This window comes from Nicotiana tomentosiformis, chromosome 1 (genome assembly GCF_000390325.3).
Source record: "Nicotiana tomentosiformis chromosome 1, ASM39032v3, whole genome shotgun sequence".
NCBI classification, from domain to species: Eukaryota; Viridiplantae; Streptophyta; class Magnoliopsida; order Solanales; family Solanaceae; genus Nicotiana; species Nicotiana tomentosiformis.
Window position 1 is genome coordinate 73,125,285 of NC_090812.1, and position 15,379 is coordinate 73,140,663.

Here is a 15,379-nt window from a genome sequence, read left to right on the forward strand (position 1 = left end):
AAAAAAAGGGATGTTACATATGCGGAGGGCCACACAGCTTCACGAATTGTCCCGACCTAAAGAGCCTCAGCACCATGGTCCATGAACGGAAGGAGTAGCCGCAAGGAGAGAGTTCGGGAACCACACAGTTGGGTATGATCGGATTATGCGGTGCTGTCACAAAGCAATCTATCCAACCAACCTAGAATGGCAATCAATACGTGGATCTCACCATCAACAACAAGCATGCTCGTGCAATGGTGGATACTAGAGCAACTCATAATTTCGTGACTGAAGCTGCCGCAAAGAGACTAGAATTGAAGCTTGCTCCAACCAACTCTCGCGTTAAGACTATGAATGTCGAGGTACAGAATGCTCGTAGGGTAGCTAATGGAGTTGGTGTCAAATTGGGAACTTGGAAAGGTATGACAAACTTTACCGTAACCGCTATGGATATCTTTGACATCATATTAGGGCAAGAGTTCTTTAGACATTGTCATACTCTGATCGACCCCTACCTCCAACATCTCTTGGTTATAGAGCGAGAAGGAGCTTGCATGGTACCTACAGTGACTATGCCACACGGACAAAGCCAAGCACAACTCTCAGCTATGCAGGTTGTCAAGGGGATCAAGAAGTTAGAGTCGACGTTCGTGGCAACCATCGCAAGTCTGAAGGAAGACAAGAGTTTTCAAGAGACACTGTCGCCTTGCATAGAGAAGTTGCTTGAGGAAAACAAAAATGTCATGCCCGAGGAGTTGCATAAGCACTTGTCGTCCAGGCGAGAGGTGGATCACAAAATTAAGTTGGAGTCAGGGGCTAAGCTACCCGCATTTGCCCCATATCGTATTGCACCGCCCGAGCTAGATGTGCTCAGAAAACAATTGAAAGAGCTGCTAGATGCTGGTCATATTCGATCATCAAAGGCACATTTCGTCGCACCAGTATTGTTCTAGAAGAAGAAGGATGGATCACTGCGCTTGTGCATAGACTACCGAGCACTTAATAAGGTCACAGTGAAGAATAAGTACCTGATGTCGCTCATTGCTGACTTGTTCGATAGACTTCGGCAAGCCAAGTACTTTACCAAGGTGGATCTTCGCAAGGGCTACTACCAGGTTCGCATTGTAGAAGGGACGAGCCGAAGACAACATGTCACGACCCGAAATTCTCACCTGCGGACTGTGATGGCGCCTAATATTTCACTTGTTAGGCAAGCCAACGTTAGAATAATATTATATTTTTTTTAAAAAAAAATTAAATTTATTAATAACAAAGAACAATTACGGAAGTAAATTCTGAAATATAGTGAATAATCCATAAAAATAACGGTGTCTAAATACCATCCCAGAATTGGTGTCACAAGTACACGAACTTCTAGAATAAATACAAATAAAGGTCTAAATAAAATAAAGCTGTCTGAAAATAAATACACAACTAAAGTAAAATAGACGGAAACTTCAGAACTGCGGACGCTGTGCAGTTATACCTCAAGTCTCCTCGAGTAGCTGAAATCCGAGCAAGTCTATAGTACGCCGCTGGGACCAACTCCGAAATCTGCACAAGAAGTGCAGAGTGTAGTATCAGTACAACCGACTCTATGTACTGGTAAGTGCTGAGCCTAACCTCGACAAAGTAGTGACGAGGCTAAGGCGGGTCACTTACATTAACCTGTACGCAATATTAGTAACAACAACAAATAATAGAAATAAATCAGATAACTTATTTATAATAATTGAAGCCAACTCAGCAGTCATAACCAATTATCATTTCCATCAATTTTCGTTGCAGCGTGCAACCCGCTCTCACAATATATTCACATTTAATTCTGTTGCGGCGTGCAACCCGCTCCTCCAATATATTCATTTTAATCAAGTCTGTTGCGGCGTGCAACCTCCCTATATATAATTCTGTTGCGGCGTATAACCCCCCCTATATATAAGTCTGTTGCGGCGTGCAACCCGATCCTCCAATATATCTATTTCAATCCATTCTGTTGCGGCGTGCAACTCGATCCTCCAATATATCCATTTACCAATTCTTATAGAAGAAATTTCCCCAATAAATACAATAATTAATATAAAATTATAAGACAACAAGCATACAATAATTATGATTTAATTATAAAATAAACAATGACAAATAGCAAATTATTATGGACATCGGGGAGAAAATAGGCAGTTTTTAATATTTAATATGCTAAATGTCAAATAACAATTAAGACACATAATTCAAATAGCATGTAACAATTAATACAAGAATTCAAGAATTAATATTTGACAAAGAACAGGAGAGGAACAATTATTATAATAATTAATTCATAATTTAAAATGATTTATGATTTTTTAAGTAATTATGCAAATAATTAATTTGCTGATGTATAGACACTCGTCACCTCACCTATACGTTGTTCACATGTATTTTATATAACAAATAGTTTAAGGTTCTATTCCCTCAAGTCAAGGTTAACCACGACACTTACCTCGCTTTGAAAATTATGATCAATTACTCAACCACAACTTTTCCTTTTAAATTTGTCTCCAAAAGATTCAAATCTATTCACAAACAATTTGATATATTCAATATGAATCATAGGAATTAATTTCATATGAATTTACTAATTTTCGGAATAAAAATTCGAAATTCATTAAACTATTCGACAGTGGGACCCATGTCTCAAATCTCAAAAAAACTTACGAAATACGAACACTCGTTCCGATACGAGTCCAACCATACAAAAGTTATCAAATTTCTGATGTCAAATGGATCTTCAAATCTTAAATTTTCGTTTTTGGAAGATTTTATAAAAATCTGATTTTTCTTCCATAAATTCACGGATTCATGATATAAACGAGTATGGAATCATGAAATATAATCAATATAGGATAAGGAACACTTACCCCAATATTTTTCCAGTGAAAATCTCCCAAAAATCGCCTTACCCGAGCTCAAAAATGGAAAAGGGTTGAAAATGGGACGAATCTCATTTTTCACAACTTAAGTTCTGTTTCTCGGATTTTTACCCTTCGCAAACGCGGTCAGTACCTCGCGTTCGCGAAGCACATTTTTGTCCTGCCAAAACTTTGCTATTCGCGAACGCGAACGCAATGTCGCGAACGTGAAGCCTTGCCAAATTTGGCCTTCGCGAACGCGATACACCCTACGCGAACGCGAAGCTTTATCGCTTGGTGCCCGGCCTGGCCTCGCCTTCTACACGAACGCAACGCGATACACCCTACGCGAACGCGAAGCTTTATCGCTTGGTGCTCTGCCAAGCCTCGCCTTCTACACGAACGCGAACGCTTCCACGCGTTCGCGATGAACACTGCCATCTTCCCTTCGCGAACGCGGCCCCCTCTTCGTGAACGCGAAGAGTAATTTTCACCTGCCTCCAGTTTCTTCTTCGCGAATGCTCCCTCCCTCTCGCGAACGCGAAGAAGGATACCAGAAACAGATTTCTGCAGTTTTTCCCAAGTCCAAAAATGGTCCATTAATCACCCGAAACCAACCCGAGCCCTCGGAGCTCCAAAACAAATATGCACCCAAGTCCTAAAACATCATACGAACTTGCTCGCGCGATCAAATTGCCAAAATAACACCAAAAACTAAGAGTCGGACACAAAATCCAAAGAAATTTTCAAGAAAACTTTAAAACTTATATTTTTACAACCTCACGTCCGAATCACGTCAAATCAACTCTGATTCTCACCAAATTTGGCAGACAAGTCATAAATATTATAGTGGACCTATACCGGGCTCCGAAACCAAAATACGGACCCAGGGTCAATAAATCTAACATCAGTAATTTCTTAAAAATCATTAAGCTTTCAAGCTTTTAATTTTGCATCAAAATTTCATATCTCGGGCTAGGGACCTCGAAATTCGATTCCGGGCATACGCCCAAATCTCAAATCACGATACGGACCTATCGGAATTGTCAAAAGACTTATTCGAGTCCGTTTGCTCAAAATATTGACCAAAGTCAACTCAGTTGAGTTTTAAAGCTCTATTTCACATTTTAATCTCTTTTTCTCATAAAAACTTTCCGAAAAATTGTACGGACTGCGCACGCAAGTCGAGGAATGATAAATGGTGCTTTTCGAGGTCTTAGAACACAGAATTACTTATTAAATTTAAAGATGATATTTTGGGTCATCACATTCTCCACCTCTAAAATAAATGTTCGTCCTCGAACGGAGTTAGAAAAAAGTACCTGAGCTGGTGAATAAGTGTGGATATTTACTCCGCATGTCCGACTCGGACTCCCAGGTAGATGCCTCTACCGGCTGACCTCTCCATTACACCCGAACTGAAGGATAACTCTTAGACCTCAACTGTCGGACCTGCCGGGTTAGAATAGCCACCGACTCCTCCTTGTAAGTCAAATCTTTGTCCAATTGGACTAAGCTGAAATCTAACACATGGGACGGATCGGCATGATATTTTCGGAGCATAAACACATGGAACACTGGATGAACCGCTGATAAACTAGGTGGTAATGCAAGCTTGTAGGCTATTTCACCCACCCTTTCAAGAATTTCAAAGGGTCTGATATACCTAGGGCTCAACTTGTCCTTCTTTCCGAACCTCATTACACCTTTCATAGGTGAAACTTGGAGCAATATTCTTTCTCCAACTATGAATGCAATATCACGAACTTTACGGTCGGCATAACTCTTTTGCCTAGACTGAGCTGTGCGAAGTCGATCCTGAATAATCTTGACCTTATCCAAGGCATCTTGTGCCAAATCGGTATCCAATAACCGAGCCTCTCCCGGTTCAAACCAGCCAACTGGCGAACGACATCATCTTCCGTATAATGCCTCATATGGAGCCATTTGAATGCTCGAATGGTAGCTATTATTATAAGCAAACTACGCAAGTGACATGAAATGATCCCAAGAACCTCCAAAGTCTATAACACAAGCGCGAAGCATATCTTCCAATATCTGAATAGTGCGCTCTGACTGTCCGTCTGTCTGTGGATGAAATGTTGTGCTCAACTCCACCCGCGTGCCTAACTCACGTTGTACAGCCCTCCATAAATGTGAGGTAAACTGCGTACCTCAATCTGAAATAATAGACACGGGCACACCGTGAAGGCGGACAATCTCACGAATGTAAATTTCAGCTAACCTTTCTGAAGAATAGGTAACTGCCACTAGAATGAAATGTGCTGATTTGGTTAACCTGTCCACAATGACCCAAACTGCGTCAAATTTTCTCTGAGTCCGTGGGAGTACAACAACAAAATCCATAGTGATACACTCCCATTTCCATTCAAGAATTTCTAACTTCTGAAGCAAACCACCAGGTCTCTGATGCTCGTACTTAACTTGCTGACAATTCAGACACCGAGCTACATATGCAACTATATCCTTTTTCATTCTCCTCCACCAATAATGTTGCCGCAAATCTTGATACATTTTTGGCGGTACCTGGATGAATAGAATACCTGGAACTGTGTGCCTCTTCAAGAATTAATTCACAAAGCCCATCCACAATAGGCACACAAATACGACCCTGCATTCGCAGAACTCCATCTTCCCCCACAACAACCTGTTTGGAATCACCATGCCGCATCGTGTCCTTAAGGACAAGTAAATGAGGATCATCATACCGCCTCTCTCTGATGCGCTCATATAAAGAAGACCGAGCGATTGTGCAAGCTAGAACCCGGCTGGGCTCTGAAACATCTAACCTCACGAACAGATTAGCTAAAGTCTGAATATCTACAGCTAATGGCCTCTCACCAACCGGAATATACGCAAGACTGCCCATACTCACAGCCTTTCTACTTAAAGCATCGGCCACCACATTGGCCTTTCCGGGGTGATACAAAATGGTGATACCATAGTCTTTCAACAACTCCAACTATCTTCTCTGCCTCGAATTAAGATCTTTTTTTTTAACAGGTACTGAAGGCTACGATGATCAGTAAATACCTTACACGAGACACCGTAGAGGCAATACCTCCAAATCTTCAGTGCATGAACAATGGCTGCTAGTTCTAAGTCATGAACATGATAATTCTTCTTGTGAACTTTAAACTGCCGCAACGCATATGCAATCACCCTGCCATCTTGCATTAATACTGCACCAAGCCCAATGTGAGATGCATCACAATATACTGCATACGATCCTGAACCTATGGGTAATACCAACACTGGCGACGTAGTCAAAGCAATCTTGAGTTTCTGAAAACTCAACTCACACTCGTCTGACCATCTGAATGGGATACATTTCTGGGTCAGTCTGGTCAATGGGTTTGCTATAAGTGAAAACCCTTCCATGAACCGACGATAATAACCTACTAAACCCAGGAAACTCCGGATCTCTATAACTGATGCAGGTCTAGGCCAATTCTGAATAGCCTCAATCTTTTTAGGATCCACCTTTATGCCTTTTGCTGATACAACATGCCCCAAAAAGGCAACCGAGTCTAACCAAAACTCATATTTTGAAAAACTTGGCATATAACTGATTATTCTTCAAAGTGCGAAGCACACTTCGAAGATGCTGCTCATTCTCCTCTCGACTGCTGGAGTAAATCAAGATATCATCAATGAATACAACCACAAAAGAATCCAAATAAGGCTCAAACACCCGATTCATCAAATCCATAAATGTTGTTGGGGCATTTGTCAATCCAAATGACATCACTAGGAATTCATAATGCCCATACCGAGTCCGAAAAGTTGTTTTAGGGACATCAGATGCCCTAATCTTCAACTGATGGTAACCAGACCTAAAATCGATCTTTGAAAATACCTTGGCACCCTGAAGCTGATCAAATAAGTTATCAATTCTTGGCAGCGGATATTTGTTTTTGATAGTGGTCTTGTTCAACTGCCGATAATCTATACACATCCATATAGTGCCATCTTTCTTCTTTACAAATAATACTGGTGCACCCCAGGGCAAGATACTGGGTCTAATAAATCTCTTATCAAGCAAGTCTTATAACTGCTCTTTCAATTCTTTCAACTCCGGTGGGGCCATATGGTACGGTGGAATAGAAATAGGCTGAGTGCACAGAGCCAAATCAATACAGAAGTCAATATCTCTGTCGAGTGGCATCCCCGACAGATCTGCAGGGATTACTTCTGGAAATTCACGTACAACTGGTACTGAGTCCATAGAAGGAACATCCGCACTCGGATCGCGAATATAAACAAAATAGGCTAGACACCCTTTCTCTACCATACACCGAGCTTTCATATAAGAAATAACCCTGCTGGCAGAATGACCAGGAGTTCCTTTCCACTCTAACTGAGGTAACCCCGGCATGGCTAGAGTCACTGTCTTGGCATGACAATACAATATAGCATGATAAGGTGACAACCAATCCATACCCAAGATGACATCAAAATCTACCATATCAAAAAGTAGAAGATCCACACTAGTCTCAAGATTACCAATAGTAATCACACATGAATGATTGACATGATCTACTACAACAGAGTCTCCCACCGGTGTAGATACACACACAGAAGTACTAAGAGAATCATAAGGCACAACCAAATATGAAGCAAAATAGGAGGACACATAGGAATAAGTAGATCCTGGATCAAATAGAACTGAAGAATATCTATGGAAAACTGGAATAATACCTGATCACAACATCATATGACTCGGCCTCAGGCCTAGCTGGAAAAGCATAAAATCGGGGCTGGGCCCCACCACTCTGAACTGCATCCCTGGGACGGCCTCTAACTGGTTGGCCTCCACTTCTAATGGCCTGAACTCCACCTCTAATGGCCTGGCCTTCACCTCTAGCTGCCTGACCCCTACCTCTAACTGGCTGAGCAGGCGGTGAAGCAACCGGTGCCGGTATGATGGCACGAGAATCCTGCCGAGATCTATTACTCGCCAATCTTGGGCAATACCTCCTGATGTGACCAATGTTCCCACACTCATAACACCCATCCTGATGCCGTGGGTGCTGAAGCTGAAGCTGACCCAAATGGGCCGGATAACCGTTGTAGTAACTTTGGAGTGGTGATGCACTGATAGGAGCTGAATGTGCACTGAATGCTGGCTTCCCAGAGTGAGACATAATAGGACCGTGACTCCCTGAAGCACCGGGAGATGCATGTAGTGCCAAATGAAACGGTCTGGGAGGATGACCCCTACCAAAATTACCCCTGCCTCCAGACGAGGCATCACAGAAACCACCGAACTGACAGAGCCTCTTATCAGACCTCTGCCCTCTCTCCCGTGCAAGAACCATCTCGATCCTCCTTGCGACATTAGCAGCTGCCTGAAAAGAAATTTCACTTCCGGTCTCCTTGGCCATATCTGAAGTCTGATAGGGTGACTGAGTACCTCAATTAACCTCCTCACCCTCTCTCCCTCCGTAGGTAGTAAAAGGAGAGCATGACAGGCCAAATCTACAAAACGGGACTCATACTGAGTAACAATCATACTGCCCTGTTGTAGACGCTCAAATTGCTTGCAGAATTCCTCCCTCAGTGTGATAGGAAGGAACTTCTCTAGAAATGGCTGAGAGAACTGCTCCCAGGTAAGTGCAAGTGATCTAATTGGTCTGGTCAATGTATAATCTCTCCACCATATCTTGGCGGAACCCGTCATCTGAAATACAACAAAATCAATCCCATTGGTCTCAACTATACCCATGTTCCGCAACACCTTGTGGCAGCGTTCAAGATAATCTTGTGGGTCCTCAGAAGGTGTACCACTTAAGTGAACTGGAAAGAGCTTAGTAAACTTATCCAGTCTCAATAAGGCTTCAAAAGACATGGCGGGCCTATCACCGGTCTGTGCCGCAATAACTGACTGAACTACCCCAACTGGCGTGGTTGCTGGAGCCTGATTCTGGGGAGCCACCTGCTCTGGAGCCGGAGTAGTGGAAGTTTGTGCTCCTCCCCCAGCCTGTGAGATGGCTGGTGCCACTTGAAATGTACCATTCTGGTCCACGCCTTCCATAAGACTTACCAAACGGACTAGAGCGCCTGAAGTACTTGAGTGGCTACGAATCCTTCCGGGACCTGAACTAGTCCAACTGGTACATTATGAACTGGAACCTCCTCCTGAAGGTCCACTTGAGGTTCTACAACAGGTGCAGTTGCTCGAGCTCTGGACTAAGCTCTACCTCGGCCTCTGCCTCTGCCTCTAGCACGACCTCGGCCTCGACCTCTACCCCTGGCCATAGTTGCCACTGGGGGTTCTGGTCCCTGTCCATCGGTAGAGGTATTACGTGTTCTCACCATCTCCGAGAGAATAAGAGTAGAATGTTTCAACTTTCGATGATAGAGTAAAATCGCACGACAGAATAAGAAAGAAGTGATATTATTCCTAAACTTCATAGCCTCCGAGAGATAAGTACATACGTCTCCGTACCGATCCTTCAGACTCTACTAAGCTTACTCGTGACTCGTGAGACCCATGTAACCTAGTGTTCTGATACCAACTGTCACAATCCGAAATTCTCACCTTCGGACCGTGATGACGCCTAACATTTCACTTGCTAGGCAAACCAACGTTAGAATAATATTATCCATTTTTAATTTTGTTTTTAAAATTTATTAATAACAAAGAACAATTGCGGAAGTAAATTCTGAAATATAGTGAATAATCCATAAAAATAACGGTATCTAAATACCATCCCAGAATTGGTGTCACAAGTGCACGAGCTTCTAGAATAAATACCAATAAAGGTCTGAATAAAATAAAGTTGTCTGAAAACAAACACACAACTAAAGTAAAATAGATGGGGACTTCAGAACTGCGGTCGCTGTGCAGTTATACCTCAAATCTCCTCCGAGTAGCTGAAATCCGAGCAAGTCTATAGTACGCCGCTGGGACCAACTTCAAAATTTGCACAAGAAGTGCAGAATGTAGTATCAGTACAACCGACCCCATGTACTGGTAAGTGCTGAGCCTAACCTCGACGAAGTAGTGACGAGGCTAAGGCGGGTTACTTACATTAACCTATACGTAATATTAGTAACAATAACAAATAATAGAAATAAATCAGGTAACTCATTTCTAATAATTGAAGTCAACTCAGCAGTCATAACTAATTATCATTTCCATTAATTTCCGTTGCAGCGTGCAAACCGCTCTCACAATATATTCACATTCAATTCTGTTGCGGCGTGCAACCCGCTCCTCCAATATATTCATTTTAATCAAGTCTGTTGCGGCGCGCAACCCGATCCCAGCAGTCATAATCAATTATCATTTTCATCAATTTTCGTTGCAGCGTGCAAACCACTCTCACAATATATTCACATTCAATTCTGTTGCGTCGTGCAACCCGCTCCTCCAATATATTTATTTTAATCAAGTCTGTTGCGGCGTGCAACCCGATCCCCCAATATATATATATATATATATATATATATATATATATATATATCGACTTTTAAATAAGTCTGTTGCGGCGTGCAATCCGATCCTCCAATATATCTATTTCAATCAATTCTGTTGCGACGTGCAACCCGATCCTCCAATATATCCATTTACCAATTCTTATAGAAAAAATTCCCCCAATAAATGCAACAATTAATATAAAATTATAAGACAACAAGCATACAATAATTATGATTTAATTATGAAACAACAATGACAAATAGCAAATTATTATGGACATTAGGGAGAAAATTGGCCGTTTTTAATATTTTATATGCTAAATGTCAAATAACAATTAAGACACATAATTCAAATAGCATGTAACAATTAATGCAGAAATTCAAGAATTAATATTTGACAAAGAATAGGAGAGGAACAATTATTATAATAATTAATTCATGATTTAAAATGATATATGATTTTTCAAGTAATTATGCAAATAATTAATTTGACGACGTATAAACACTCGTCACATCGCCTATACGTCATTCATATGCATTTCATATAACAAATAGTTTAAGGGTTCTATTCCCTCAAGTCAAGGTTAACCACGACACTTACCTCGCTTTGTAAATTCCGATCAATTACTCAACCACAACTTTTCCTTTTAAATTTGTCTCCAAAAGCTTCAAATATATTCACAAACAATTCGATATATTCAATACGAATCATAGGAATTAATTCCATATGAATTTACTAATTTTCCAGATAAAAATCCGAAATTAATTAAAGTATTCGACAGTGGGACCCACGTCTCAAATCTCGAAAAAACTTACGAAATTCGAACACCCGTTCCGATACGAGTCCAACAATATAAAATTTATCAAATTCCGATGTAAAATAGACCTTCTAATCTTAAAATTTTATTTTTGGAAGATTTTATAAAAATCTGATTTTTCTTCCATAAATTCACGGATTCATGATATAAACGAGTATGGAATCATAAAATATAATCAATATAGGATAAGAAACACTTACCCCAATATTTTTCTGTGAAAATCTCCCAAAAATTGCCTTACCCGAGCTCAAAACTGGAAAAGGGTTGAAAATGGGAAGAATCCCATTTTCTAGAACTTAAGTTCTGTTTCTCGGATTTTTACCCTTCGCGAACGCGGTCAGTGCCTCGCGTTCGCGAAGCACATTTTTGTGTTGCCAAAACTTTGCTCTTCGCGAACGCGAAGGCAATGTCGCGAACGCGAAGCCTTTCCAAATTTGGCCTTCGCAAGCGCGATACACCCTATGCGAACGCGAAGCTTTATCGCTTGGTGCCCGGTCAGGCCTCGCCTTCTACGCGAACGCGAACGCTTCCACGCGTTCGCGATGAACACTGCCCTCTTCCCTTCACGAACGCGGCCCCCTCTTCGGGAATGCAAAGAGTAATTTTCACCTGCCTCCAGTTTCTTCTTCGTGAACGCGAGCCCCCTCTCGCGAACGCGAAGAAGGATACTAGAAGCAGATTTGTGCAGTTTTTCCTAAGTCCAAAAATAGTCCGTTAATCACCCGAAACCAACCCGAGCCCTCGGGTCTCCAAATCAAACATGCACCCAAGTCCTAAAACATCATACGAACTTGCTCGCGTGATCAAATAGCCAAAATAACACCAAGAACTACGAATCGGACACCAAATCAAAGGAAATTTTTAAGAAAGCTTTAAAACTTATATTTTTACAACCGGACGTCCGAATCACGTCAAATCAACTCTAATTCTCACCAAATTTGGCAGACAAATCATAAATATTATAGTGGACCTACACCAGGCACCGAAACCAAAATACGGACCCGGGGTCAATAAATCTAACATGAGTAATTTCTTAAAAATCATTAAGCTTTCAAGCTTTTAATTTTTCATCAAAATTTCATATCTCGGGCTAGGGACCTCGGAATTCGATTCTGGGCATACGCCTAAATCTCAAATCATGATACAGACCTATCGGAATTGTCAAAAGATTGATCCGAGTCCGTTTCCTCAAAATGTTGACCAAAGTCAACTCAGTTGAGTTTTAGAGCTCTATTTCACATTTTAATCCATTTTTTCTCATAAAAACTTTCCGAAAAATTGTACGGACTGCGCACGCAAGTCAAGGAATGATAAATGGTATTTTTCGAGGTCTTAGAATATAAAATTACTTATTAAATTTAAAGATGACATTTTGGGTCATCACACAACATGTGTGACGAGATATGTAGCCTTTGAGTGGTTGGTGATGCCCTTCGGCTTAACCAATGCACCAACCACATTTTGTATCCTTATGAACAAGATTTTTCATCACTACCTTGATCAGTTCGTGGTAATCTACCTAGATGACATAGTCATCTACATCAACACCTTGGAGGAGCACTTAAGGAAGGTTTTCCAAGTCTTGCGGGAGAACGAACTATACATCAAGAGGGAGAAATGCAAGTTTGCACAATCAAAGATGCACTTCTTAGGCCATGTCATTAGCAATGGCGAGCTACGCATGGACGAGGCTAAGGTACGTGTTATCAATGAGTGGGAGGCACCCATAAAGGTAACTGAGTTGAGATCCTTCCTTGGCCTTGTTAACTACTATCGTCGGTTCATCAGTGGCTACTCACCAAAAGCCGCACCATTGACTGAGTTGCTAAAGAAGAACAAGTCATGGGTTTGGACGGAGCATAGTCAAAAGGCGTTTGAAAACCTTAAGGTAGCTGTTACAGAGGAACTAGTCTTGAAGCTACCTAACTTTGCCAAGACATTTGAGGTGCACACAGATGCCTCAGACTTTTCCATTGGGGGTGTCCTGATGTAGGATAAGCATTCCATAGCATTTGAGAGCCGTAAGTTAAATGAGACGGAGCGACGTTACACGGTGCAAGAGAAGGAAATAATTGCCACTGCCATTGTGCATTGCCTTCGTACATGGCGACATTATTTGCTCGGGTCGAGGTTTGTGGTCAAGACCGACAATGTAGCTACTAGCTACTTTCAGACACAGAAGAAGCTCCCACCAAAACAGGCTAGATGGCAGGATTTTTTGGCCGAATTTGATTATGTGCTGGAGTATAAGCGGGGCAAAGGTAACATTGTAGCCGATGCCTTGAGCCGGAAAGCCGAGCTTGCTGCTATCACTTCAACAAGATGGGACATTCATGAGGCTATAAAAGAAGGCATGCAGCATGATCCAGTAGCCAAACAACTTATCGAGTTAGCCAACCAGGGCAATACGAGACGTTTTTGGGTCGAAGACGGCCTACTGCTTACCACAGGTCGGCGGGTCTACGTGCCTAAGTTTGGAGACATTAGACGGCGGATCATAAGGGAGAGTCATGACACAATGTGGGTTGGTCATTCAGGCCAACGTCGCACTAGGGCCTTGGTTAAGTCAGTCTACTATTGGCCACGCATGCGAGATGACTTGGTTGAGTCAGTCTACTATTGGCCACGCATGCGAGATAACATAGAGTATTTTGTGCAAACTTGTCTTATCTGTTAACAGGACAAGGTTGAGCAACAAAAACTCGGAGGACTTTTGGAGCCACTACCAGTTGCAGAACGTCCATGGGAGAGCGTGACTATGGACTTTATCACTTGCCTACCGAAGTTCGACAATTATGGTACTATTATGGTGGTGGTGGATAGATTTTCCAAATATGCCACCTTCATGCCTGCCTCACCAGGTTGCACTGCCAAGGAAGCCGCCAAACTATTCTTTAAGAACGTGGTAAAGTATTGGGGTTTACCAAGGCATATTATCAGTGATCGAGCCCCCCCGTTTTACTGAAAACTTTTGGAGAGAGTTATTCGACATACTTGGCACGGAACTACACTTTTTCACTAGTTTCTACTCACAGACGGATGGACAGACGGAACGGGTCAATGCCTTACTAGAATGCAACTTGAGGCATTATATAAACGCGCATCAGAAAGATTGGGCAAGGCTCATGGACATCGCCCAATTCTCTTATAACTTGCAGCGGAGTGAGTCCCCGGGGCGGACACCATTTGAGCTAGTCACAGGCTAACAGCCACAAACTCCACATTCATTACCAGTTGCATTTGAGGGAAAGAGTTTAAGGGCTTATCATATGGCCAAAGGATGGGATGAGCAGCTTGACACTGCTAAGTCCTACTTGGACAAAGCAGCTAAGAAGATGAAGAAGTTTGCAGACCATAAGCGACGTCCCACATACTATAGAGTTGGGGACATGGTAATGGTGAAGTTTAATCCAAGACAGTTCAAGGCATTACGGGGCATACATCAGAATCTGATTCGCAAGTTCAGGCCATTTAAGATCGTCTCCAAGGTAGGCAAGATCTTATACAAGCTTGACATGCCATCGTATCTTAAGATCTATCATGTCTTCCATGCCAGTATGCTTAAGCCATATCATGAAGACAGGGATGATCTGAGTAGTAGCCAATATAGTCGAGCGCCTATTACTATCACCGCCTCACATGACCGGGAGATTGAGGCTATTATTGATTACCAGGCCAGGCGAAAACAAGGGCAGAAAGCCACCACAATGTTCCTCGTCCATTGGAAGGGGCAATCTCCGGAGGAGGCCACGTGAGAACGATATGAAGACTTATGGCAATTCAAAGATAAGATCCGAAAGTTTATGCAACAACATTGCGCCGCGGTCGTCGCAACATTAGGTGGGGGAGAGTGTGATGACCCACCACGTCACCATGCCACATATGCACCATTTGGCATATATTAATAGTATGTGGAAGCTTACATAGGAGGAAAGCTAGTATTTGTGAGAAGATTTTAGAGAAGTATGGACATTTCCTTAGGAAGACCCTAGATGCTTATGGATTTGCTAGGAAAGTCCTTGGATTCTTCTAGGCTTGTAGATAATTCTAGAGAAAGCCCTTATCTTGTAAATATTAAGAACTTGTGTAACAATTAGTATTTACACTCTAGCCCTTAGAAGACTAGTATATAAAGGGGGTCATTCATTTGTAATTAATCAAACAAACAATTCAAGTTCTCTCTAATACAAAGTTTCCTTTAACAATTCTCTTGTGTTCTTTCTACCATTCTCTTAGCGATCTTGA

At 42.0% G+C, this 15,379-nt stretch overlaps 2 protein-coding genes across 2 annotated transcripts; both read left to right on the forward strand.

Annotated features, from left to right (window-relative positions):
- The first annotated feature begins 236 nt into the window (after positions 1 to 236).
- LOC138906851 (uncharacterized) lies at positions 237 to 935 on the forward strand. The gene has a single exon (XM_070196557.1). It carries the CDS (start codon positions 237 to 239, stop codon positions 933 to 935), a length of 699 nt encoding a protein of 232 aa, XP_070052658.1.
- Positions 936 to 14,403: 13,468 nt separating this feature from the next.
- On the forward strand, positions 14,404 to 14,889 carry LOC138906852 (uncharacterized). Its single transcript, XM_070196558.1, has one exon. It carries the CDS (start codon positions 14,404 to 14,406, stop codon positions 14,887 to 14,889), a length of 486 nt encoding a protein of 161 aa, XP_070052659.1.
- Positions 14,890 to 15,379: the final 490 nt, after the last annotated feature.

Bases quoted from the DNA above. Each gene is read 5' to 3' on its own strand.
- LOC138906851 (XM_070196557.1), top strand. From the start codon at position 237: ATGGTGGATACTAGAGCAACTCATAATTTCGTGACTGAAGCTGCCGCA.
- LOC138906852 (XM_070196558.1), top strand. From the start codon at position 14,404: ATGGCCAAAGGATGGGATGAGCAGCTTGACACTGCTAAGTCCTACTTG.